This window comes from Harpia harpyja, chromosome Z (assembly GCF_026419915.1).
Source record: "Harpia harpyja isolate bHarHar1 chromosome Z, bHarHar1 primary haplotype, whole genome shotgun sequence".
Taxonomy (NCBI): domain Eukaryota; kingdom Metazoa; phylum Chordata; class Aves; order Accipitriformes; family Accipitridae; genus Harpia; species Harpia harpyja.
In genome coordinates, this window is record NC_068969.1 from 67,075,161 (window position 1) to 67,101,479 (window position 26,319).

At 41.3% G+C, this 26,319-nt stretch overlaps 2 protein-coding genes across 5 annotated transcripts in view; one reads left to right on the forward strand and one right to left on the reverse strand.

Moving 5' to 3' along the window:
• The first annotated feature begins 1,041 nt into the window (after positions 1 to 1,041).
• On the forward strand, positions 1,042 to 3,019 carry LOC128136996 (tubulin polymerization-promoting protein family member 2-like). Its single transcript, XM_052777530.1, has 3 exons — positions 1,042 to 2,284; positions 2,446 to 2,599; positions 2,757 to 3,019. Exons 1-3 carry the CDS (start codon positions 2,025 to 2,027, stop codon positions 2,937 to 2,939), a joined length of 597 nt encoding a protein of 198 aa, XP_052633490.1. The 5' UTR covers positions 1,042 to 2,024; the 3' UTR covers positions 2,940 to 3,019.
• Positions 3,020 to 10,550: 7,531 nt separating this feature from the next.
• Positions 10,551 to 26,319, reverse strand: part of SYK (spleen associated tyrosine kinase) — a 55,477-nt gene continuing 39,708 nt past the window's right edge. For 2 of the 4 annotated variants that reach the window (XM_052778007.1, XM_052778006.1), the window contains 7 exons: positions 19,231 to 19,321; positions 18,385 to 18,562; positions 16,903 to 17,112; positions 16,273 to 16,462; positions 14,791 to 14,931; positions 14,438 to 14,550; positions 10,552 to 12,806 (listed from right to left, as the gene is read on the reverse strand). In XM_052778007.1, the coding sequence (XP_052633967.1) occupies positions 12,734 to 12,806; positions 14,438 to 14,550; positions 14,791 to 14,931; positions 16,273 to 16,462; positions 16,903 to 17,112; positions 18,385 to 18,562; positions 19,231 to 19,321 (996 nt within the window). In that variant the 3' untranslated portion in view covers positions 10,552 to 12,733. Of the gene's footprint in view, positions 12,807 to 14,437; positions 14,551 to 14,790; positions 14,932 to 16,272; positions 16,463 to 16,902; positions 17,113 to 18,384; positions 18,563 to 19,230; positions 19,322 to 25,878; positions 25,948 to 26,319 lie in introns of all 4 variants that reach the window. The other 2 variants (XM_052778005.1, XM_052778008.1) reach the window with 2 other exon arrangements.

A 26,319-nucleotide genomic window follows, 5' to 3' on the forward strand; every position in this document is an offset into this window, starting at 1 on the left:
GGCTGTGTTCCACTAGCGCGAGGTGGCACCAGGCACTTTTTTGCCATTTCACCTTTGCCTCGGCCAGCCACCTTGCAGAAGCCTCTCAAGGCTGACAGCTGTCCAGGGCCCTTTGCACAAGACCTACCAAAGGGCAAATGAGTTTCTCTGGGTGGCAGTGGAACTGGTGAAGAATTATGGTCAGCCTAACAGGAAGGCTGAAGGCCGTGCAGAAGTGCAGGAAAAGTGAGCATGTAGCAGTATCTGCAAGGTTTTCCTCCTGGGATGGGTAGAGCTTGGCCAAGCTCATCCTGCTGCTGTGGGCTTGCTGCAACCAACAGCAAGACTGGAAAGTACGAACCTGTTAATTAGTGGTGAGAATAAAATATTTCTGAAATAAGCGTATTTATACATGGTTCCATGCTGCTAAGCACGGCTTAAGGAAAATAAATAAATCAACCAATGAAGGCACATTAATTTAATCTTACATGGGCCACAAAGATGAAATGCCTTTTTTAACAGTGTGCTATCACAGTGCCCCTGCAAACACGGTATGACTACCACGGTGCACTCTGAGCCTTATCACTGGCCTGAATGTCCCAGACCCAATTTCCAGCTACTTTAAGTTAGCTTATGAGTGGAAAACTGTGTTTCTCAAAGTTTTTTCACAGGTGACGTGTGTTGTGTCTCTCCCCCTTCCCACCCCACCCTGCCTTTTGGAGTTACTGATTTCCTGGTGAACCCCAAAGGCGTGCAAGCACATTCCCTAGCAAGGGCACAAGCATGCTGGCAGCAGATCAGCTCCTTGGGGAAGGAGGAGCAAGGACTGGCTGCATTTACTGGTTATAGGGATAAATGCCCGTTCCCTTTGGAGTACATGTCCCATTATGGATGACATTTCCAGTGTGTGATGCTTATGTTAGGTGAAGAGGATGCAGTATTTGGGGTTTTGTCCCACAGTGGGCTGGAGGTTCAATAATCCCCCCAAGGGGTTTGGACCACCATGTGTCTGCTGGCACAGGGTTGTCCCCCCCTCTTCTCCCCCCCCCCCCCCGTGGTGGGTATTCCGAGGATTGTGACATGCATGGGTGCTGAGGTGACAATCTGCCAGTGAGGCACAAGGGGTGGCTTCGAGAGCCCACTGCTCCAGGACAGTGGGGAAAGTGCCAGCACCATCGCCAGCACCATCACCACCGGCTCACGCAGGTAAACTGGGTCCACATCTCCCAGGGAGGGAGGGAAGGGTCATAGGAGGCCACCCAGAGCCCCCTGCTACTCCCTTTATCCTCGCAGCACACAGCCTCCCTGGTACAAGCCTGCCTGGTTTTGGCTCTAGAGAGGTGCAGACCCACACAAGATTTATGTTAAGTGGCAGCCTGCAAACAATCTTGAGACCCAGAGGCCCTGGGTGAAGCACAAGGCTGTAGGAGAGGCTGGGCATTTCAGAAGTGTTTAAGGATGTCTCACAAGCAGCTGCTCAAGTCGTGGTGGACTGATTTACAATCCAAGTGACGTCTTTTATGTTCTCAGAGATCCCTGATACCTGGTTGCAGTGGTCTAAGTTAATCAGCAGTGGAAAATTTACTGGTGTCGGGAGGACAACCTAGTTCAGGGAGCAATTCAGGGGATGATGTGTGATGGGGAGAGATGGGGACAACTCCTTGGTGATGACTTGCAAGAAGGTCTGTGAGATTTAGGTGCTTATCTGGGGCCTGGAAGACAAATCTGGACTCTTTATCATCAAATAACAGGCAGAGTATAAATCAGCTTAGAAATGCAGGCATTTGTTATTGAGACAGTCTAACTGAAATTTGTATTTCAAAAAGGTTCAGAAGATTTGGATGCCTCATTCCTTCACATGCAGCAGTCATTAATTCACCCCAAAGCCCCACCTCCACCTCTCCTTTGCCTTGCCTTGGGTCCCAACCCATCCCTGCCCCGATCCTGCCTGGATCCCAGGTGTTCTGTGTCAATACTTGTGTGGTCATCATGGTTGTCCCATTGTGGAGAGATACCTGTGGGTGGTGCCCCTTGCTCTGCTGGAGATGAGATGCGTGGGACATGAGTGTGTGTCCAGCAGCTGCAGATGGTCCTCAGCTCCTTCCCTGTTAACTTCTTTTCTCCACAGCAACAAGATGTCGGAGGTAGAAAACACTTTCCATAAATTTGCAATATACGGTGACACATCTGCCAGTGGCAACGACATGACGGGGAAAAACTTCTCCAAGATGTGCAAAGAGTGTGGGGTCATGGATGGGAAAGCCGTGACCAGCACTGACATTGACATTGTATTCAACAAAGTCAAGTGAGTGTTGCAGGGAGGCACGGTGGGCAGCACAGCCAGGTGGGAGAGGGGAATGGCAGGAGGCAGGCAGGGCTCTCGTGTGAGGGGCAGCCCTGGGGTTTTCCCATCTGCCTGCCACCCAGCAGCCCGTTAACTTTCCTCTTGGTGTCCCCTCACCATAGGACCAAGGGTGCCCGCACCATCACCTTTGCTGAGTTCCAGCAGGCCATGAAGGAGCTCTGCAGCAAGCGCTTCAAGGGCAAATCGCTGGAGGAAGCGCTGCAAGCTGTGTATGGCCTCATCGAGGGGAAGGAGCCTGGCAGCGTGGGTGCCACGGTGAGTATGAGTTTCCTTACCTGCTGTACACCTTGAGCTGCCATGGGACCATCCGTCCCTGCTGTAGGGACATGTGCTGTCCTCTCATGTATCGAAGAGCTTGTTTGTGAGCTATTTCCTAATGCTGGCTGCCTCCTGCTGGCCTCCTTTCTTGCAGAAAGCCACCAAGGTTGGTGCGGTCGAGAGGCTGACGGACACTAGCAAATACACCGGCAGCCACAAAGAGCGTTTTGATGAGAGTGGCAAAGGGAAGGGTCTTGCCGGCCGCCAGGATCTGACGGACAACAGCGGCTACGTTGGAGCCTACAAGGGAGCTGGCACGTACGACCAGACACACTAGGACTGAAACTGGTTTAGGAAACAAGGACTTTTCCCCTATAACATGGGAAGAGACACAAATAAACATCTCATGCAACCAGCCTTCTGTGTCTGTGCACTCTAAATCTGACAGGGTGGGAATGCATGGGGTGGGCACTGGATGACTCCAAAGAGTGGTGCAGGTTCCCCATCTGACCGCACTTTGATTGCTGTGTGGTGGGGTTGAATCCAAGCACAAGCTAGCTTTCTGGAGGAAATTCTGTGGGCCAGCCAGTCCACTGTCATCACACTGCTTTGCATTTCCAATCAAGTGAACAGTAGGTTAGTCTCTGGACAGTCACTCATTATTTTTATTCTCCCCTCCTAACACGCTGTACTTTTTGCTGTGATTTTTGGCTTGGGGAGCAGTGTGTGCAAATTTTTGTATAGCTACACTGGGTTACATTTGAGTTGATGGTTTCTGGTGGCAGACAGCCCAACCGTGGTGCCTGGCTACACCTTGAAGAGCACTCTTACAGGGCATAGGATGCAACATGTACCTCACTGTGGAGAGGGAAGGGGTACTAATAACACCAGTTCATGCTTTTTGTTTTCCCTTTCCCCAGGTTAAACCCTCTCAGCCATTCCTAGCACTTGGCATAGTCATTCATTACTGTTTCCCCAGGCTTCAGGATGCTGGTAGTTAGGGAAGAGTTTGTGAGCCTGAAGAAAACATATAAAGAGCTGTGGTGTGGGGGATCAGGAAGGGGGGAAGGCCTGTGTGGATGTTAGCAGTTCCTCTGTATTTGGGAGGATGGTTTGCAAGCTCTGCCTGCACCCAAATCCTTTCTCCAACTCCTCCCTCTTTCCCCCTCTGCCTTCCAGCTCCACTGCTGTGGTTGCTTATGAGATCTCTAGTACTGACAAGACCTAATGTCACATGTGCACTTGTTCTTTCCCCCTGGCATTTTGGCAGGCTGGTAGGACTAGCATGTCGCTTGTCCCTGCTGCTGGATCTGTGGCTGTGTGGCCAGTTTTTGGGGCACCCATCCAGGACACGCTGCTGGGCAGCAGAGGGCTGTGGGGGGCTCCTTGGGCCCACTAGGGCTGCCTTCCCTGCCGAGTACTTTCAGTCTCCTGGATTTAGCATAACTGAGCTTTTGGAGATAGCTGCAACAGCACCTTTGGGACAGTTTCCCCTGACATTATGGATAATTACTTAGCTGTGCTATTCCCATCCTACCAGCCCTCATCATGGGCCATGGCATGGGTGCTCAAGGCACAACACTTGCTCAGAGCATATTGCTCTCTGCCCTGTAGCACTCATGAATGTCCTCCTTGCTGCCTAACACCAGGTAATACAGCAGTTGGCTGGATCTAGGAATTAACAAATCCCACTCTCTCTCTCTTACACTGTACTCTTACACGTACTGATGACCTTTTAAGTTACTTTAAAAATGATTCATTGTGCCCCTAGGTAACTCATGTCTGTAAAGTGGTTTGGTGACTCCGGGATATATGACAGAAAGTCTTACAGGTGCACTGGGCATAACTGGGAGGGTCTTGGTAGCTGGGGACTGCAGGGGTGACCTGGGAGGAAGAGGTCATGGACCACCCTGTACTGGCCCACAGCCTGAGCAGGGCTGGAGCAAAGAGATGCCACCAGCAAGTGCTGAAGCAAAGAAACCCACTGCGCAGGGGCAGGCACACAGAAGACGTTGGGGGAGGTATGAGTCTAGAGGGACAGTGGCTAGTGGAGAAGGCCACACCAAAGCAGTGCAGTGAGAAACAAGGACCAGCAAAAGAAGGGGAACCACAGTGGCAGAACCCAATCTCCTGCACCATCCATGGCCCCCTCAAAGGCACTGAGGGGATAGCAGACCAGGAAGGGGGCAGGAGAGATGTCTGGGGGGAAGCTGATATATTTCCCCTAAGTGTTTGGTTTATTTCTCAGCACCAGAATTGATAATTTAAAGTTTATGTTAGTTGGCAATAATGTAAACTGTGAAATTCAGATTCAAGGCTGCTTCTTTGCCCAAGACAGTAGGAATGGAATATAGTAAAATGGAAAGAATAACACTGGAACATATGTAAAAAAAGTAGGCCTTATGTCTGATTTTTTAATTTTTTTTATAACTCAGACCTTTAAAACACATACTCAAGGTGGCTGTCCTTAGCAATGCTGTCTTGGTACATCATGTCCTATACAACAATTTAAGCGAAGTACCTGTAAACTAAAAGATAACAGGATGTTGTACAAAAAAGAAAAGCTAATGCACTGAGTAAAAAACCAACAGAACATTCTCACATAGCTCTGCTTTTGGTGGCATAGCATTCCTTATTTAAATACTGTCAGCAAGTAATTGCAACAAGTATTTAGTATTTCAGAGGTATGATTGCTATTCCTGATGCTTTGTCTTATTAGTTCCTGAAGTGGCTCTACTCGTTCTGTTTCTCTTGAGATGCTCCTGCAAAAACATGTCTGAGAGGCTGCAGGACTGTATGACGGTGCCTCAGACCTGGACACAGCTCTTTAGCCATTTTCTGTGCTTTGGTGTGTAAGTCATAGTCCCCTGGTCTTCCCAGGATGAAGGGCTGATTGATTTCTTTCCCACAACATAGTACTATGTGGGGAGCATAGCTGGTATGTGTTACAGTGTAATCAAAGATATGGGTTTGAGGTTCTCCCAATATTTTCCACACTCCTTCACCCCCAAATGCTTATTAATGCATGATGGGTAGCAATCAACAGGGTCCTGCTGCTGCTTGGTGGCCAAGCAGAAAAGTGTACCAGCTTCATGGGCCCAGCAAACTACCATCAAATAATGTACCCCAGTACTACCATCAAATAATGCAGTTTTCAGAAAAGGTGTAGGTACCAGCAGTCTCACAGCTGTATCAGTGTCCAGGTTTGGTGTGGCATCTGATGTCTCCATTTCTTCCAGCTGCACTTCAAACACATTGGGACCTTTCCATTTTGGGGGAAAGGAAGACAAGGACTGCCCTCAATAACCAACCAAACCTTGAGTGTATTCCTTTGTTCAGGTCTCAGCTTTCTTGTAATTAAATGACTCAAGAAATTGCCCACATACAGCTCCGCAAACAAATATAGGAATGTGTTGTATTATTAGTTTCTTTTTTTTTTTTTTTTTTTTTTTTAATATATATGGCTGGCATGGAAAATGCCGTGGGAGCTTTGGGAACAAACTGAGAGCTTTGCACTTGTGCTTTTGTAGTGTGAGTTCTGGTTTGCATTAACTCGGGTACAATGTGACACTGGAGGGTGAATTTCTAAGACATGATTCAATCTGTACTTCATCCTGTAATCTAACTTGTGTAGTATTCTGGCATCAACAAGAATAACTACTTGTCCTGCCTATTCCTTATAAGTAGAAACCACAAAAAGATGAGGAATGCTACGCTGACTCCCTACAGCAGCTACAGGGTGGACAGATAAAAAGGAAGTCATGGTTGACTGAAGAGTTTAAAAATAGTACCTGATTACTGCATGCCCCTGGGGAAGCAGTAATACCAGTGGATATAAGATTTTAAAATAGCCAAAGACGTGCATGCATCAATGATAGAGTCAACAACACATTTGCAAATGAAAAAAACCCAAAGAGTTTATTCTCTAGTGCATTGGGAACCTGCACTCCCAATCTGCACTCAATGCAAGGTGTGTGTGGGGGGTCCTGTTACACTACTGCCATCTGATACTAAATATCTGTACCATTTTGTATTTGTGCTCTTAAAGAGGCCATATTATCTAGAAAACCAGCTGTGCTGGGAGAAAGAAGTTAGGAGCCTTCCTCTGGGTGGTGGCTGAAGTTTATTGTGGATCACTTCCCTGCACTGTCCCGTGACTGTCAGAGAGAGTGTGAAGGCTTTGGGAGAGGGCTGGCTGCTGGTGCTCCTGTGGTAATTTAAGCATGTGTTTGCATAGTAGTCGGAAGAATGAGGCCCATGGAAGCTGCTAGAAGAGAAATGTAGTTGCACACATATAAATGGCCTAGTTTGGGGGATTTACTGGCAACAGTGGAAATCTTGCTGAAACAAACTGACATTGATAATCTAGGTGTTTATACCCAGCCATGGCTAAGACGTGTCATTACTGTGGAAAAATAGGGAAGCATTGGCTCCAAATTACACATCTGCTGGGAAAAGAAACATCAAATCAAGCCAAAGAGTCAATTTACAACTGCTCCAAAGTAGAGTGGAAAAAATACCCCAAAGTCCTGCTCTTTGGCAAGCTCAATGAGTTTGTTTCTCTGGTGTGTCTCTATATGCATCCCTGCCCGCCACAGCCATTCCCTTCCACACAGTTTCCTTGCTATCTTCTAGAAATATGACTCAAGACCAACATTAGCAATTCTTTGCCAGCTGGTCATTGCTTCAGGGTACTGGAGGTGGGACCTGATACACCAGCCAGAAAGAAATCATTTGATAACATTGGTGAAATCTGCACACAAATTAGCAGAAGATCTGAAGATACAGCTACAGTGGCTGTGTAGTAAGAACTGAGGCAGCAGGACAGGGCATTACTGAACACAGGTAGGAAAGAATGACAAGAAACTACACATGCACGTGTGTGTGTGTGTGTGTGTGTGTGTGTGTGTAATGTTTTAAAAGCAAAGTCTTCAAACTGTGCAAGAGACAGCTATAAAAGGCCTCTGTTACCTGTTCTGCCGTACAGGCATGCAGTTATAGTCTTGGCACTCTTGCTTTTGCTGAAACCAGGATAATTTCACTTTAGCAAAGCAGAAAGGAGAAAGAACAGATATTGATGTTAATGCAGCCACTGCTGGTGGCAATGTGGTGGGACAGACAAGTGAGTATCCATTTGTTGCAGCATGGGCTGATGGCTCACACTATTTTCTGTGGCATTGAACCCTTCTTTGCAAAGTTGTTTCTATTTTGTTGTTGTTGTTGTTGTTGCAGGTTGTATTTCTAACATGACAGAGGCATGGGGAGCCTGGCACTCAGCTTACCAACCCGCTGTTGCACAGGGCATCCCAGGCAGGCAGCTGGAGCTGCACCAACGTGGCGGTGGGCCTCCTCCACAAGCCCTTTGCTACAGTTAAGAAAGGTCTGGACCAAACAGGCTTTCACCCTGACAGTTTAAGGCATTTGCAATGGTAGACAGATGTGAGGAGTTAGTGATCTGTGCATGTTTGTACTGGACTGGTTATCCAGGTGCTATTTACATTCGAAGTTATGAATTTTAATGGACAGCAGTGTAATGCTTTCCCCAGCTGCCTCTTGTTTCCTCTGCTTCTCTGGTTATCAAGAAATGTGCACATCTCCACTGCCTCAGGGAAGCAGCAGTTATACTCAGTGCAGAGTTAATTACATGCCAATGAACCCTGTGGGTATTCACCTCAATTAACATGAGACAAAAGAAAAAATACCCATTTGGAGATTGATGCACAGTGCTAGCCTGGCTTCAGAGAGTTCTGGGCAGTTGGAGAACTGTTGTTTTCAGTCGGGTTTGCACTACATTGCTTTGACTGTTGTTTCACAGGAATCCATGGTGTAATAGGAGCCTGAAGGAAGATGAGTATGCCATAGGCTTGTCTCTTTTTCCCAGCACTATTAATCAATCAAATAGGAGACAATTTCTTTCCTGACACACCTTGTCTTTCTGACAGTTGCTGCATGCTCCACCTTCATTCCTCCCCCCCTTTTCCAGCTGCAAACCTTCACAGATTACATGGCTGCCCCACGTGTTTGTAAAGGTGTTTGTGTCTCAGTCCCCAGCTGCCCCATAAGCCACCCCGGCAGGGAGAGCTGGGGGCCAAATGCAGTTGTGCCACTGTCTCGCATCACACCATGGCGTGTATCACTGGGACACACTGCTGGGGAATGGTGATACTGACTCTTGATGTGGCTCTTTTCCATCCGAGTCCGGGATCGTTTTAAGTCCAATACTGTTTTTCTTCACTGTCAAGAATCAGACGGTGCATTTTTTTTTCTCTCCCTTTTTTTTCTTCTTCTTCCTCTTCTGAATGACTTACAGGCTTTCTGTCCATACTAAACTTAGGGCAGGAAACTACAATTGCTGGCTTAATGTTCCCCTGTACTATTCAACCCAGACACCACCCTCACTCCCTTCTATGCATGTGTGGGACATATTCTATATCTTTCTGCCTGCAATCCTCCACTGCTGGTAAGACTCAAAAGATAAACGGACACAGAGTCTCAGATGTCTTCGTTCATCTTGCACAGTTAACCACTCATGACATAAATCATTGACGATTTGTCCTCACATGGAACTTTGCTTCACAGCAAGCAGAAAACGGCCAAACAGGTTCCTCCGTACTGCACAGGCACAGCAAGGGCCGGGGTGGAAGGGAAAGTGCCAGAAATGGTGGGACAAGTCCATTCATCTAACAGCGTTCAAGTATTGCCACCTCCTGGCAGGGCCGGGCCGTACAGCTGTCTCAGCCCACAACTCTTGGATGCGCTCTTTATCAAACCCGCCGTTCCGACTGTGACGATTTCAGGTGTGAAAATCATGGGTATTTTTCATTGGGTGATAAAAAGTCCCCCTTTTGCGTAGTGTTTGAAGCAGGTGGAGATTTTGCTGGGGTTTTTAAGAAGTTTGGGTGGGTCTTTACGGGAAAAGGTGCATGGCCAACTGCGCTCCAAAAAAAATCCATGATTTCGCAGATTTGAGCCCTAACCAAAGCTGTAATTACACTCTGTTTTCCTTCACTGAAAAACCCGTTTAACATGTTCGCACTTGCTCCTTCTTCTCTGAGTTACTCACACCAGCCTCCCTTCCTCCTTGCTGCAGTTTGCTACCCCTTAACTCTGCTGTGACAATTACTTGTGGGGCTACACTGCCAAATGGCATTTCTGATAAGAGTCAATCTGAAAATAAAGACAACCAAATCCAGACAGCCAAAAGACAAAAGCCCCTTCATATCAGTTGATGGTGCAGTCCCACAAGTGGGAAGGTGGAATAATTAGGCCAGATTTGCTAGGCAGGAAAACACCACAGCAGTACAGTGTAAGTCAGTCACTGATCCCCGCCAAAGGTAAGCACCTGCTTGAAGAGTTGCCTGCCTTTCGGGCTTTGTTGCTTCTTTTTCAGATTTGCATTCAGTCCCCTCCAGCCTTTGCTTTCCTGAGGACTTGAGCTTGCAGCAAAAGCTAAGTGAAAGACTAAGATGTCTCTGTTATTTCAGAATACCTAGAACAGTTGCCTGCACCTTTGAGGGAGACTCCATGTAGCATAATGTGGCTTAAATCCTGCATAGCTGATACCTGTAATGTTGAAATCCTTGGATAGCTGATATGCTGCACCAGCTCCTGACACCTCTAACCTTCCATATCCAGCACAGTGCTGTTGAAAAGCAGTATCTTGGAAAGGCTTAGGTGTAATAACAACATGCACATTTTGGGAGATTTTCCTGCTAGTCCTGAATAGCTCCAAAAGCAGCCCAGGCTTCAGTGGGCTTATCTGTCATGTCAGGTACCTTTCAGTGTCAATGGGGGAATCTTAATGTTCCACAGCAATCACAGTAATTCAGCAAATATACACGCTCTCCACAGCATCAGCATTTTTTAGAAAGCACTTAAATATTAAAGGATTATTGTTAAAACAACATATTTTGTAAAAGTATCTTAAATTTCAATTTTAAAACCTAATCCATTTATTTCACAATACTTTATATTCTCATTGTAAACTTTTATTACATAATAGTCAAGTTAAAAATAATCAAGTAACACCAGAAAGTGACATTCACTCAGAAGAGAGGGGAAGAAATATTCCTCCAGTTTTGTTGTATCAGATAACACTTTGGGGGGGGGGGGGAGAGAGAGACAGGGAGAGACATCAGGGAAATTGAGTACTGTCACTCACTGGCTAGTAGAGATTTGTGCAATTTGTTTATAACTAATATCCCCATGAATGTACTAATTGCACATGTAGAGCTAACAATTTCTTTGCAATAGGATTAAAACAACAAAACAACTACATATAACTATAGCTAACTTCTACACAAGCTGTTCTTGTAGAAAAATGCTTCTTAAAAACAAAACAAAAAATAAATCATCTTCAATATAAGTCACATTTGGTCACATTTGAAACATGGTCTATTGCACTCAGTGTCTCTCAGTAGCATGTGCTTTCTGAAGTGTCTTGCAGTGGACACCCAAGACTAAACTACCAAAAATCACCAGGTATTTTTTGAAAAATAGACCATAAACTTAATAAAAAGAAAAAAAAATACAGTAACTCCTACATTTGTTTATAGTCACCTCTTTTATGAAAATTATTTCACACTTTCTCACTGTAATTGCCCACACAGTTTTCTCTGCTAGAGAAAAAAAAATCACTGCATCTCTAAGAATACCCTGTTCACACAACAATTAAACATGTATGTTCTAACCAGCCATATGCAATAAATATACCTAACTCTAAATCTTATTCTTTATATTCTTCTAAAATCTCTATATCTAGTAGATGCAATATATGTAGACTCCTGAGATACATGTAAATGCCAGTAAAGTAGCTGCTTGTGAGGAAGAAGTGATGGAAATTTTGATATCTATAATATTTAAAATGAGATTGGACAAACAAAGCATAAGGGTAAAAATAGTGTAAGAAGTTGATTACATTATTTGTTATTACTATCACTATACTTGCACATTAATGGAGATGCACACTGCATTACAAAAAAGTGATAAGATGAATACCTTTTCCTGAGATGCTCACAGGGATTAATAACAGGACAAATACTAACATTTAGGAGCAGATGAAAATAAACTTGATGTCCATATGCCTGTTTTAAAATATTTGAGCTAGGGGTGAAATTTGGCTTTAGAGGCAATAAGGTGTGGTGAATTCTCACAAATGCTTTTCAAGAAAGGTTTGGAAAAAGACAGAAATGATTGCTGCTCAAAACACAACACAAGGAGCTTTGGTATACCTAAAGGGATACATGGGAAAGATGTCTCTGGAGAAGGCTGGAACAGCACAGAGAAAGAAAGGTGCTGCTCCATCACCTTTCACTGTACAGCTGTCTTTTCAGGAATGCAGCGATGGAGTTTATGTTAAAACCCAGAATCATTGTCTTAGGTGCTGATACATTTTGTTCCAAGATGAAAGCAAGTCCCTGAGTTCCGGGGTTTCACCAGGAAAAAAATAACTCCCTGAGGGACAGCTGAGCTTCCACATGAGATGAGGAATGAGAGAAGCTGGTCACATTTAAAGGAGATGAGGATGTTAGAAATTCACATCTCCTAGCTCCCCTCTGCCTACATTACTACTGAGAAGAATACGATCTGGTTTTAAAGGGGCTTGAGGGTAAAATCAAACATGCTGTCAGTCAAAGCAACTGACACACTTTCACAGTGAATTTACTTCACAGTGAGAAATGTTTATGCTATTCTTCCTTGAGTGGGGGGAAGGCTGGAAGAAGTCTTAATGCATTTAAGGGCTAAGAATATTAATAAAAAGAATCTAAATTCCAATCTCAATTCAAATACAAGAGAGGAAGAGGGCTGAAAGACATTAAATAGGTTTTCCACAACCACAAAATGTAATGCCAATAAAGCTGTAAATAAAATGAAACAGAATGTAGCAAAAGTATAAGCATCTGCTCTGACATCCTTGCTGCTCGCTTTGGGGCCTCTCCACTTTCAACACTATTTCAGGGCAGGATATTGCGCAGAAGGCAAGAAAAGGCAACCCTACAGACACAGGGCTTAGCTCTGAGCTTTGCAGGGTGAAAGCGGCAGTACAAAAATCAAAGTTGCTTTGTTTCAGAAACTGAACTGCTTCACAGAGGCTGGTGCCTGGAGGCAAGGAAGCTGCTGTTCTTCATGCTGTTAGTGGGAAATGTCATAGTAGTAGTTACGTAATCTCAGCTCGACTGCAACAAATCCTGGTCGGTCATCAACACTGTGGAAAGATGACAAGTATCATTGCATAGGAAGGAGAAAGCTGTAAAGGTGCATGGGCCTTGTAGCGGTTGGGACTTCACCCCAGTGACAGCTCATTTAAAGCTGCTTGCAATATTTTAAGGCTAAAAAACATGATGCTACAAAACGAATACCAAGCAGCAAATGTCACTACAGAGCATCCAGTCAGTGGATTTACTATCATGCCTGTTACTTCATGGCTGGTGAAGGTACTACAAGAAAGAAATGGTAAATCAGCTCCATTTCATTTTCTACTTCATTTACTTCAGTAATAATCTATAGAAAAGAATATTTACAGTGCAATATCTGCCTTATAATGGGTACTACAGTCATACAGAGTGGCTTAGCACCACTGAGAGGAGCCTACGCATACGCTGTATGGCTGTACTGTCTTTCTTCCCTCTATATCTGCAACTCTTTGTTGATTTGGGAGAACACAATTAAACTGACAACAAGCCCCTACAATAATACATTACATATTGAGATAGCTACACTGCATGACTTGAGCCTTCTTTTTAAATTTTTTTTCTTTTTCTTTCCAGTATTAAAGATATTTGAGCACAAACAAATAAAAAGCAGCATGCTTTATGATATGCTTATTAATCATAACAAAAAAATGATCCCTTTCACTCTAGAACTGTTACGGCATTCTTTGAGTCAAACCAAAAGGCAGAGATTATTTTATGGCTCCACATTCTTTCTAGAGTACTAGATGTAATAAAACTAACAAAGAAGCAAGGTACCTAAAAGTGAAGTACCACAGCTCCTTAAATGGAATCCAGAGACCTTTGTTGGACACACATATTCTCCAGATGGTGAACTGGAAGAATAAGTGACATTACAGCAGATTTTGGGTGCTTTATGGAGACCTTCCTATACCTAAAAGTAACTTCAACAAAATAGTTTAAAATGATAAATCATAAAACATTTTTAATAATTTTTTTGCAATATACTAATTAAAAAAGAATATCAGGTAGACTTTTTTTTTCTTCTCTGTATTTCATAATTCTAATTTCTGAACTGTTATCGATCAGAAAAAATGCTTCTGACATATTAGGTATGATCTGAAAAGAAGTTTTGCCTCTCACTAATAGGAAGCCAATGTGGGATCCAATCTGAGTATATTCAGGAATGACAGAAGAGAAAAATAGGTTGAAACAATTAGTTATTGAGGAATGGAATGAATAATTTGGCAATATGATTTTGAAATTTCAGTAAAGAAAAAAGTCTTGGAAATGAAAATTAAACAAAATACCATCCAAAATGAAACAAAAATATTTGCTTAATTTCAAACTTTCTTTTCAAAATACTCAGACCGAACTCCTTGTGGAATTACTTGTTTTTTATGATGCCCTATTTTTGTATATATCTGTTCCAGCAAAATCAGCTGTGCAAAATCAGCTTGTTGTAGTACACTCAATAACTCAATTTTCACTTGAAAGTGCAACTGCTTCCTTAGTTTGGAGGTTGTTTGTAAGCTAAACACCAGCTGAAATGATGTATTTTGAAATACCTTTCCCTCCCTCCCTCCCCCCACTTTCTGGCTATTAATTAAGCAGATTAAAATACACTCCTATTAAAAGAGAGAGCATCACATCGCACCACACTCACTTGTATGTCCAACACAATTTCATTAGATCATAGACTTCTGTTGGACAGACTTCAGGACGTTCCATTCGTTCTCCTCTTTCAATCATCTGTGCGACTTCACCACCTTTCATTCCCTGGAAGAGGGTGACCACAACAGTCATCTGAGTTGCAAATGATTACAGCACACATGCTAGCATAAAACAAACAGAGGCCTGGCATTGATTTTGGGGCTATCTTTTGATTCATTTGTTGCAACAGACAGGGCGCTAAGGCCTGCTTTGGCCTGCAATAACTCTTTTTAGGTAAGAAAAGGTGCTGGTTCAAATTTGCGCTGAGTTTTTACAGAAAAAAAATTGCCAGATAGAACTACTCACCTTATATGGTTTTTGCCCATATGAGAAAGCTTCCCACATTAAAACCCCAAAGCTCCAGACATCACTTTTGCTAGAAAATTTGTAGAAATTCATGCATTCTGGAGCATACCACTTGACTGGCCATTTTCCATGACTTTGTGCCTAAAATAAATCATAACAGAAAGAAAAAAAAGCAGGCTAGAGACAGTGGTGAGTAGTACACATTTGCACTAAGTACCATAACATTTCTGATGCAGTTGGCATTAGAGGGAATGGGTAGCAGCTTCTCCAAAAGTGTTACAAAAATGTTCCTAATCTTATGCTTTCAAAATAATGCACTGAAATGAAATCTATGGTAAAGCAAAGCTTAGCTAAATGACCTGCAGTCATGTTTCTAGTGGCAGTTAATTTAAAGTTGCTCTTTAAAAGCAAGATTTTTCTTCTAGGCTCTCAACAGAGGGTAGGAGATACACACCTAGCTACACTGAGTCTCATTATTAATTGAAGTTGATGCTGCATTTCAAAGCAGTGACTGCCTTGTGGCAAACTGCAGTTTGATAAAATTATGCCATAACACTGTGTTACAACAATGCAAGTGTAAAGCTATCCCAGCACAGTGCTAGATCTAGTGAAGGAACCCCACTGCATTTTGTGGAGTTTTAAAGGGAATGGGCCTTTCATACCAATTCTCAAACCTCTGACAAGCAGCTCTGGCTAGGCTAGTGGCAGTGATTTAAGATGTTACTGCCTTTTCTGGCAGCAGTTACTATTCCCATAGGAAGGTCATCAGAAGGGAGTATGTGTTTGCTCCTCCTCTGCAGCGTTTCATGGTCTGGCTTATTAGTTTTAAATGGCTGATGAAAGGGAATAGGCAGAAGGAAGAAATAATTTGAACTGCAAGAGCAATATATCAGAAAAAAAGATGCAGACACGATTAGAGCCTTTGTCTTCCACAGATGTTTTCACCTTATTAAACGTGGCTGTTATTTCAGTCCCTTTAGCTGTACAGAGATCCAATGAATTTAAAACCAAGCTAAAAAAATTCTGCTTAGATCAATGGATTATTTACCAATGGTATTCTTTCAAAAACCTCCCCAAATTCAGTTCTGTTAGTCAATAATACAGTGTGCTAGCCTAAATTTTCCTTGGACATGGCGAAAACTGTAAGTGCCCAAGAGTTCATATCTGCAACAAAGACATTTTCCCCTTTTATATAAGGAGGTATCTTATTTCCACCACAAACTTCAGCCTTCTAATGACAAGTTTACCAAAAGTAAATGAAAGAAGTAAGCAAATAAAAGGAGGGACTAGTTTTTCTCTCCCTACACATCTTTTAAAGTTGATGACGCATTTTGAAAATTGGTGACCTACTATCAGGCTATAAAATAATGGATGATACATATTATTTCTAATTTTCAACTTTTAAAACAACTGCACTTCAACTGAAAATAACCTTGTTAAGCTATGCTACTATACAGCTTTCATGTTTTGTGCAAACCTTACCTTATAATAATTTTCATCAGCACTAAGAGCTTTAGAAAGTCCGAAGTCACTAATTTTGGCATAATGTTGTGTAACTAATAGCACGTTCCTTGCAGCCAGATCCCTATGAACAAAATTATTCTCCTCCAGGTATTTCATCCCCATGGAAACCTGATGTACCAGCTCTGTTATATTCTTCTCCGTGACATGTCTGAAAATCATAATTGAATTTTTAAGAGGTCAGGAGTTCATTTTCATGACTTTTCATGGAGTTCAAACAGAAATCTTTACTATGAACTTCCCCACATCATACTAGGAACCTGATCTACTTATGTTTAGCTAAGCTTTAATTAGAACAGGCAGCATAAGAATGTCCTGAGCAAAATGATGTGTGATCATATCAGTAAATGAGCAATTGAAGGACATGTGAAAATTCTTTCATTTATTCAAAATACACTATATTACCAGAAATATTTGACAGTTAGGAGACATGTACAAGATAATCATGTCCCAATGAAGACTGACTACAATCATTAATTATTACATTAATAACACGTCAATTTAAAATTGCCCTTAAAGAAAAAAAAAAAGAACCTCTATCTTTTTTCCCCTTTGGATAAATCCTATGCAATGGTATCAAAGCTTACATACCTGTTTTTTTGCAAAAATTTGTTCAATGGCCCAAGTTCAGCCATCTCCATTACTAACATCCAGGCTTCAGCTTCACATATGCCTATCATTCGGACAATATATGGGTTATCCAGTTGTTGCATTACATTTGCTTCTCTCAGTAATTCATCCTTTATGGCTGGATCATTACTCTCATTCTTAAGAATTTTTACAGCCACTGGCTTGGCACCCCTACAAAAAAGAATCAGTTCTGGGATTAGTTGCTGAAAAATCTGTGTGAAAACACACACAATCTTCATTTGATGTTTCTGTGCACATAGTACAAACTGTGACAAAAGACAGAATTGATGGAAAATATCCAACTGTAACATCTCTCTATCAAATGCTCAGAAGACAGCTAAGCAAAAGAGAGAAAATGGGAAGAACCTGAGAAAACTATAAATAGTCATAAAAACATCTTAACAAGCCTGAAAACAAATTTAATGGACAAAATTTTGTTGCCCATTCTGGCAAGAATGCCATAAAGCTTTTCTTGCCAGAAAAGGTATAAAGGCCTTTCTAAGCACTGAGGTGTTTTGGGGGTGAGACTAGAACACGCAGCGTTGCAAGGCCCCAAGGCAGTGCTCTGAAATCCTCAGAAACTAAGCTTACTCCTACAACCTTCAGCTCATACAACTAAGTGAAAGAGTGACTGATGAGATCGACAGAGCTCAAGTGTGAAACAAGATTAGCAAATACACAAGCTGGGACCAGAGCCCTTCAAATCCCCTGACTGTACTGGAAAAGAAAAATCATTCCTGGCTCTGAAAACCTTGGTTAAAGAAATGCCTCCAGCTTCAAGTGGTGAAAGTGTATATATAACCAGCCCATGCACTTAAACAACATATTGATAACATTTTACTATGAAAATGCATGAACAGTCAGGTGCTCTCACTTCTGCCAGTATAAACAGGGTCTGTTCCTACTGTAATCACATGATAAAAGAGGTCACAAGATGGTCTGTCTTCTTGAAAATCAACATTTCGGCTTCATGAAACAGGTATTTATCATACTTATTTTAGGTGAAAATCTCTTTGCTACAGGTAAGCTGTCCATGGCACTCACACTATTTCTCAAAGAGAGATTGTGCAGATGGGAAATATTGAGTAGCATGACTGCCTATGCAAACTATGGAGGAAGGCAGCAGACTTCCCACTCCACTATCCCTGACAGGAAAGAAAATAGTTATAAGGGGCACTTCCCCACTCTACAGACAAAAATAATGGCTGGGAGGTGACTATGCTGCAGGCAAAGAAGTGTCTGCCAGCAGAGGAACAGAAAATGAGTGTACAGAAAATTAGTGTATGAGTGTATGTACAAAGAAAGAAACCGGTGAATGGTAGCCCAAATTACTTAGGTACAGTCTGTCCCCCGAAATGACATGCAAAGATTACTGCTGCTCCACAAAATAAAGGCTAGAGCTTTCACATATTAGACTCCATGAAAATAGAAGGAAACACTTACTTTTTCATCTTATAGAACCCTTTCTTTACAGTACCAAAGTTGCCAGACCCAAGCTCTCCTTCCTCCAAGGTTAACAATTTCCTGTCAAGAGTGACATTTTTTGGTTTAATTTCATCTGGATCAGCATATGGACTTTCATAGACCTCCGTATCCATGGGTAAGGCCTCCCTCTGATCACCTGCAGTTCAATCAATGAAAAAATCAGACATTATGTGAGACATTTTTGCTGCCATAGCTACTATATTCACCCGTTCTATGTTCAGGATCATCAGTGTGTTTGACTTATGAGGGCATTATAAAGAAACCACATGCAGTCCAGCTACAGGCACTTTAGAACACCTCAAAAGAGAGTGACCTCCACCTGGTGACATGCTCTAACTATTGAGCATCTGTATAATGTGAAACCAGCAGGTTCCTTGACAGGAGGGTTAAAGGCTGGCCCTTCTTCTTAGTACTTCCCATTAGTTACCTCGGACAACTCTTCACTCAGAATGCTGCCTTATATGTAGTTTATTCTTAGGCACCCATCTTTAGTTGCATTTACAGAAAGCCTGAGCACCAGCTTGACACTGTGGATGCAACAGGGCACAATTCTTTTTATGAAGTGCAAGGATGAGGCTTCTAGAGTCAAGGAAGTAATAACCTTTCTCTTCAACACAGAAAAAGGGACTTCTGCTAAATGACTTTTATTACAGATGGTGACATCTGGCAGTTTGAGCTACGATAGTGGCTAACCAATACACAACATGGTGTGAAATATATGCAGGAAAAAAGAAATATGGGTTGAGGAGAGATCTCTGGCATAAAGAAGGCAAGTGTATTAATGACATAAATTACTCTGCCTACCTTTTTCTGCTCCTGTAAGACCTCTCTTTCTTTGCAGCACATAAGGATTAAAAGGTGCTTCATCAGGTGAGTAGCCAATAGTTGGCTGAAGCTGTAGTACACAAATAAAGTTTTTATGTTTAGCAATGAATAGGTAGGTCAAAAGCATTTTTTCCCCCAAGGATTATGGCATAATGATTGCAAAAGACACATAGGTGAGAATCAGAAAGTAAGAAAGGGATCCAACAAAGTTTATTTCATTTTGGAGGTTATTGCTTGAGTAAATATGCAGGCCAAATGAAATATACACTGCTGAAGCATTAAAAGTTATTGCAAATATTTCAGAGCATTTGATCTGAGAGAATTAACTGGAATGGGTCATGCACAAATCTTATTCTGCAGATATTAAATTTACATGCTCTTTTCAAATCTTCCTTTTAACACAGGTAGTCATAAGGATTTCTCTTCAATCTGTCCTTCCTCCCTCTCCAGGATATCTCTCTACAAATCTAGGCCATAGAGAAACTCCTAGCACAAATGAAAACAAAAAATACTTCCCTGTTTCTCTTGTGGGTGTTACAGAGTGACTCCACTAGGAAGAAACTGGGATAAAAAGTAATTATTTTAATAGACTTGTGTAACGTCATGGACAAACATTATGGGCCAGATATTAGGCCAGTCTGTCCGCTCTGAGGAGGAAGAAAATGAGCTAATTCTTACTGTACTTGAGCATCTGGTTCGAATACAATCCCTCTGCCTTTACTCTTTGTCAGAGGAATACTATGGAGCATACAAACCTCCCCAGCACAAACACAGTGTGTTCTGGAGCTCCTTGGCTGAAGGATGAGTCTGGCACAATAAACTATAGAAGAGAGAAACTTATAATTTGCTCTTTTCTGTCTGTAAACTGTCAGGAACAGGGAATTACAGAACTTATTTCTGCAGTTTAGTCCCTTTTCTTTCTCAGTGTAGAAATTTTGCTCTACTCATGAGTGACCTCACCCTCCTAAGAGAGTGGTTTAAAACCAGAAGTTCGAACATCAACACGAGTTTGCTCAGCTCAAATAGGAAACAAAGGTATATTGTACTTGCAAAACACTGGATAGGGCTATTTTGCAAATATTTGAGTATAAAATTCTTTTTAATAACTAAAGCTTTCAGTGGCATAAGTTCCTGCCTGAAACAGTTGTGGTTTTCAAGTAAAGAGAAACACAGCTTGCGAAATGTCCAGGAGTGAGTTATTGAGTGCAATATTAGTTTTATCACTTGCAAACTGCATTTTGTAGGGAAAAGGCCTGACCGGGGTGGTACAGACTTTTAATTGCAATGAAGTGATCTGCCCAGTTGGATGAAGCAGAAAAGGTTCCACTACATAGATTTTACAGCAAACCCTGAGTGGGAGGCTGACAGTCGGCAAGATTCTGACCTGGTAGGACGAGCATGGTGGCATCAGGGATGGTAAAGGTAACGTTTCTGACTTGAATCGCTCAGTCTCGTTGAACAGTGTTGAAAGGCCATTTGCTGTCAGGGCAAGAACCCTGAGATGGTTTTGAGACTGACCCGCCCATCTCAAGAACAAGGAGGCAAATGAATGGTATAAAACAAGATCCTCAGCTCTAGTTTTGTTTTTCTAGTCTGGTACACCTTGCCAGGTCTAGTGGCAAGTTAAGACCTGTATTTCCAAGACCTGTATCACTCTATTTCACACAAAGGCCATTCACTCACCCAAAAAACCTCACTAAGATTGGAACTCAATCCTAAATATCTCAAGTGGTGGGCTGGCAGTTTCACTGTGAACACTTAGGACAGTCTTTACCTACACTATGTCAGGATATATAGGGAAATGCTTATGTTCAGTCAAAAATACTAATAACCTTTCGCAAAGCAAAACCAAATCAGATGGAATTATACTTACTGAGACCACAGTGATTTTAGTTTGTGCATTTAATATATCCTGTATTACTTCAGAACACATCAAGAATGCTTAGAGTTTTTTATCTCATTGCTACTTACTTGACCCATTCAGCATTACTACTAAGAAGTGATTATAGTTCCACTGGATAGCTTCCTGAATGTATTCTTGCTTCCTACATCAACTATATTTATACTATAAAAGGGAGACCATTTTACATTCCAAAAGGTAATTGGAATCAATTAACTGAGTGGATACAAAGCAATATGGACTGACATTAATACCTGTTGCTAGACAGATACAAGTACAAAGGAAGCAGGTGCAAATTGCTACATTGCATGGATGTTATAGAAGCCTCTGGTTAAAAATTCTTGGCCAAGGGGTCCAAAAGTAGAGTGGGAAAAAAAGGATAAAAATATGGTGACTGCCTAAGAAAGGGACTGAGATGCTGAGTCTTTAGTGGCAGTTTCCAGGATACTGGAAGAAAAGTTCTGAAATACTTAGGAATTATAGAATCACAGTTTCAAAGCATATCTTTTGCATACTTTATCCTTAAAATAATCTTTCTGATAGAAATGCAAAGTGTTCAGAAAATGACATCCAGAAGAGACTGCATCACACTGGGACTCCTTTGCTTTTTGAAAGCTTTGATAGGACTATCAATTGTCCTCTCTTCCCTGTGGGGAGTACCTCAACTGTGCACCAGAAAGTCTGATGGGAATATCTGAACCGAAGCCTTGAAATGCCCCCCTCACTTTAAACATTGAAATGTTTTCTGCAGTGACAATTAGGTAAAGTCACATAGGTGTAGCTGGAGGTCCAAGCTAACCAATGAAACATGGCAGCTCCGTTTTTTTTCTTCCCACAAACAGTCAAGTGCTGGATAGAGTTTGTGTAGTTCCTGTTACATAACAAGGAAGATAAATTCAGCTCACAGAAGGGTACAACTTCAGCAGATTTTCCTCATTTTTAGATGAGTAACAAGATTATGTACCACTTTTCCTCATCGCAACCCAAGCTTACGAGAAATGAAATACAAACACTTTGGGAAAGGCCTTTGAAAATTATAAGCTCAAGATTTCAAATGGACTTGAACTTACTCTTTGAAGAAGTGATGTTTTTTTGATGACAGTATAGCCCTGCAGGCTGAATCATAATGATGGAAATTACCAATTCCACTGCAACACCTTGTACAGGTCTGATAAGTAAGCTTCATCTGATTGCTGTTGAACAACAGGGCAGAAACACTTAAGAAGTACTCAGACAGTACTGGATAACCCCACAAATTTAAAAAAACCTTGGAGGGCATAAGGTCTCATGTGATTAGTATTAGTTGCAGACTAGCGAGGTAGTTAAATATCCCTGATCCTAGGTCTCAGCATGTGAACTGGCATACTTTGGACTGGCCAAACAGAATTCATGTACACCAAATTCATACATCTCAAGAATCCATTCACCAGTGCAGAACAGCTGGTAAAAATACAGCTCTGGCCATGACACAGCTGACTCCTCAAATCAGACGTATAGACACATTTCTGGTCTTTGCAATTCAAGAACAAAATAAAAGAATCAGAAAAGATTGGATGCTTTTGTTCAGGACCTGCATTAAAAAAAAAAAAAAAAAAAAAGAGTGCATCACTCCTGTGCTTGTGAATAAAACTCTGCAGCTGTGAATTGGAAATGACACAGTGACACCACATCTAACAAAGCGCGTTCTCTTTCTCAGAGAGCTGCTCATGTTTAAGATGAGTGATAATGTCTTACATATCATCAGTGTTAGGTTAGTTAACTAATATATACGTATGTGTGGAATGATATTCCCCATTGCTGCAATTTGATTAAACAGCTTAACAATGGCTTTTTCATTAATATTTCTGGTTGAACTGCAATTTGATGTTTCACGGGTACCTTTTCAGCTCATATTAGTAACTTGGGAATATTGTGCAGCACTCAGAAAACCTCAAATATTTTTCTTTAGTTCTGCCAGTTATGAATTTGTGGCATATAGCACCCTGCGTGCCTTTGAATAGGATTTGCTAGCAGAAAGGTTGGAATTTTTCTCTTGAAGGCTGACTAGAAATGGTGCAGGAGGTATGTATCATTGCATGTACAGTGGTCTGGGTAATTATACAATAGAATTTCTTTTTTATTTAACTGTCATTTAAATCCAGAGTCCTTTCTGCCCTACACTTTAAAAACAGCAAGTTTAATTCTGCAGACCTTTTTCTGACAAAGGGAGTTTTGTCTTAAAACAACCAAGGTATAGCGTACGAGATTACTCCTTGTATTCTTACAAGAAGCACAGAATGGGCAAAATGAGCATGGATTTGCTCATCCAGTAAAAAGGGAAACAAGAAAAGGGTCCACTAGAGGAGCCTGTTAAAAATGGCACGTATTATGTGACACCTTGTGGTATGTACACTTGTAAACTATGGGGCAGGCTGTCATTTTATGCTGTCATACTAGAAATCTGTTGTGAGCCTGTTCTGTTTTCACATCAACATTTTTTTTTTTCCTCTGCTAGGGTTTAATTTTCATTGGCTAAACTTCTCAGGTACCCATATTTAAGCTAATCTAAATATGCCATTCTTCCCCTTACTGGGGACTAGCTAAACTAGTGTGGCACTTTTATAGTAACATAGCCACATCCACAATGAGAGGAAAGCAGGAGTCAGAGAGTTTGCACTAACTCAAAGATATCTTTCTAGTAAAAGGAATACCACTTTCTACACATGGCTAAAGCCTCAGTAGGTTTGATAGCATCTAGCTGATGCAATGAGAACATGACCCACATACTGTTGCTTTAAAATATAAGTGAAACGGCTCTAACTACTCTAAGTCTGATTTTTATAGTAAAGATTATAATTTTATAGTAAAGAATAGACTTATGAAGGCAATCAGTACAGCAAGTGCTATTTCTTTTCAGGTTAATAATTCTGATTTGCAAAACTGCAAATATATATGTAGGACTATAAAGTCGTCTTGTTTTGCTAAACCAAACTGAATAGCAACATACTGCATGACAAAGACCTTATTAGCCAAATCCTCAATGAGCTTTGGCTAAGACATCTTAGTCGCCACTAGGTGGCACGAGTTCATTTAAATTGTCGTCTAAATTGCCAATTTTACATTTGTGAGTAAAATGGCTTGAAAAATTTTGATGTGAGTGCTAAAATTATGTACAAATAACCAGTTTGTGACATTTAAAAAACCCTTAATTTCCAAGACTGAATAAATATAACAGCATACATTTTCCACTTTACTGTCTGAAAGTTTTTGACGTAAGAGAAATAACTGCCTAATTAAACAGGTCTAAAGTAAACTCTGCATGTTGGGGTTAATGGATGGTAAATCTTGGAAATGTTCAGAGCAGGACTTTTGTTTAGAGTCTAAAACTTCTCAGTATGATTAAATTTGTGGGTTTGAATATTCAGGGTTAAGTACACGTACATGGTGATCAAATCAGATTTCTGAAATTATTTTCTCAAATGATTGGTCTTTGCCAACATGCTTCAGTTGGTACTCTGTGTATGCTCCCCAGAAGGCAGAAAATAGGTATTTGACTGCAGAAAGCAACCAGAGAGAAGCACAGGTTTACCAGGTGAACAGACAGCAGAATGACCAAAGCCATGTCTACGTAATTCAGACCCCACACTCACTTTTCTGAACAAAACCAAAATATTCTCTTGTCTAATGTGTGATAGTATGGTAGTTTTTTTCAGATGGCTTTAGAACATGTCCTGACACTGTATATGTATTTGTACAAGATGACAGCACATTAAAAACAAGACATGGGTTCTGTAAGGGTATACAGATGACGACAGGTATTGGTACTTCAGTATAAAAATGAACTGAAGTTATAAAAAAAGAATAATTGTTATCTACCAGGATTATCAAACACAGTATATGTCAAACAGTTTTTCACTCTGAACAGCAGCATACCTCTTGGGCTTTTTATGTCTGCTCATCTGTGTTGAAGAGCAACTGGCAAGAAATAAATAAATAAACAAAAAGAGAGACTCATGGGTAGAATAGGAACACGTGTTATTCTCAGCATGCAAACATACTCATTGTCACATGCTTCACAACTATATTAATTACTGGACAGCACAATTTTCTGGCCACGCAGCAGCATTTTCATTAGTACAGGGCTGGGTTCCCCTTGGCTCCCTGACATCTTATCACCTTTCCCATTCTGCTTGGTCTTGTGACATCTTACACTTGCCCAAATGTAATTAACATTACAACATTGTCAATGCATAACAAGATTTGTGCACACAGGTTCTGTAAGAACGTATTTTGTGGTTGATATTAACAAGTCGTTTCCTAAATGTGCTCAGTAACAGCACTGTGTAAGTAAGCCAATTTTCTGATTAGGAATGATAGTTCAGAGTAGAAATATCATTTGGTTCTGCTCTAAGTGACCATTTTTTGAAAAACATTTTATCACATTTTATTTGCAGACATATTAAGATCTGCACTAATATTTTGGGATGTGAGAAATTACTTAAAAATAGTCCCTCAATTTTTACAACTTCTTTAAAACCATTGCTTTAGTTATAAAATCAAGGCCATAATTATGCAGATGATTAGGAAAGAAGCAGAAAGGCTACAAAATCTTCACAATCCGATTGTTAGTATCTAAGACACACATTTAGTAACAGCAAGCCAAAAGGGAGGGGGGGAGAAAGAGTGAAATTAGTCAAGTGTAAGTCCTTTTAACTCAGTCAAAAACCTAAAAAGACTATATGAGGCACCTTTTTGCTGCCAGCCTTTGGAAAGGTGTACGATTTGAGTCTTGAGATAATTCCACCTCCTGCCCAACTCTAGAAACCACAATGTCAAAGAGGAACAGTAAATGTGTCAGGAAAATAGCTAAAGGTATTTTACAAAACAGACGTAGTATACAAGAACAAAACACTCAACCTGTCTTTTGTGTGTGCCTGCAAGTACACATATGATGCATTAAACCAATGTAGTATAGTAAATCTTAGTACTAAATTTTCTTTCAGCTGTATTACTCTCAAACCATCTTGATTATGTAGATATACCTTAAGGCAGTTTTTAAATTCAAGAACATTGCCCTTTCCCCAGATTTTTTACACAGTATGTTTCTCCTGCCTCTGTTACTGAACTTTAGACACCCCCCAACATATTTAGCAATGTAAACCAGTTGACAGCTAGTGTCTTGAAGTATG

Coding starts and splice junctions, on each gene's coding strand:
- LOC128136996 (XM_052777530.1), top strand. CDS start 2,025: ATGAGATGCGTGGGACATGAGTGTGTGTCCAGCAGCTGCAGATGGTCC. Junction 2,285..2,445: donor ATTGTATTCAACAAAGTCAA/GTGAGTGTTGCA, acceptor CCCTCACCATAG/GACCAAGGGTGCCCGCACCA. Junction 2,600..2,756: donor CTGGCAGCGTGGGTGCCACG/GTGAGTATGAGT, acceptor CCTTTCTTGCAG/AAAGCCACCAAGGTTGGTGC.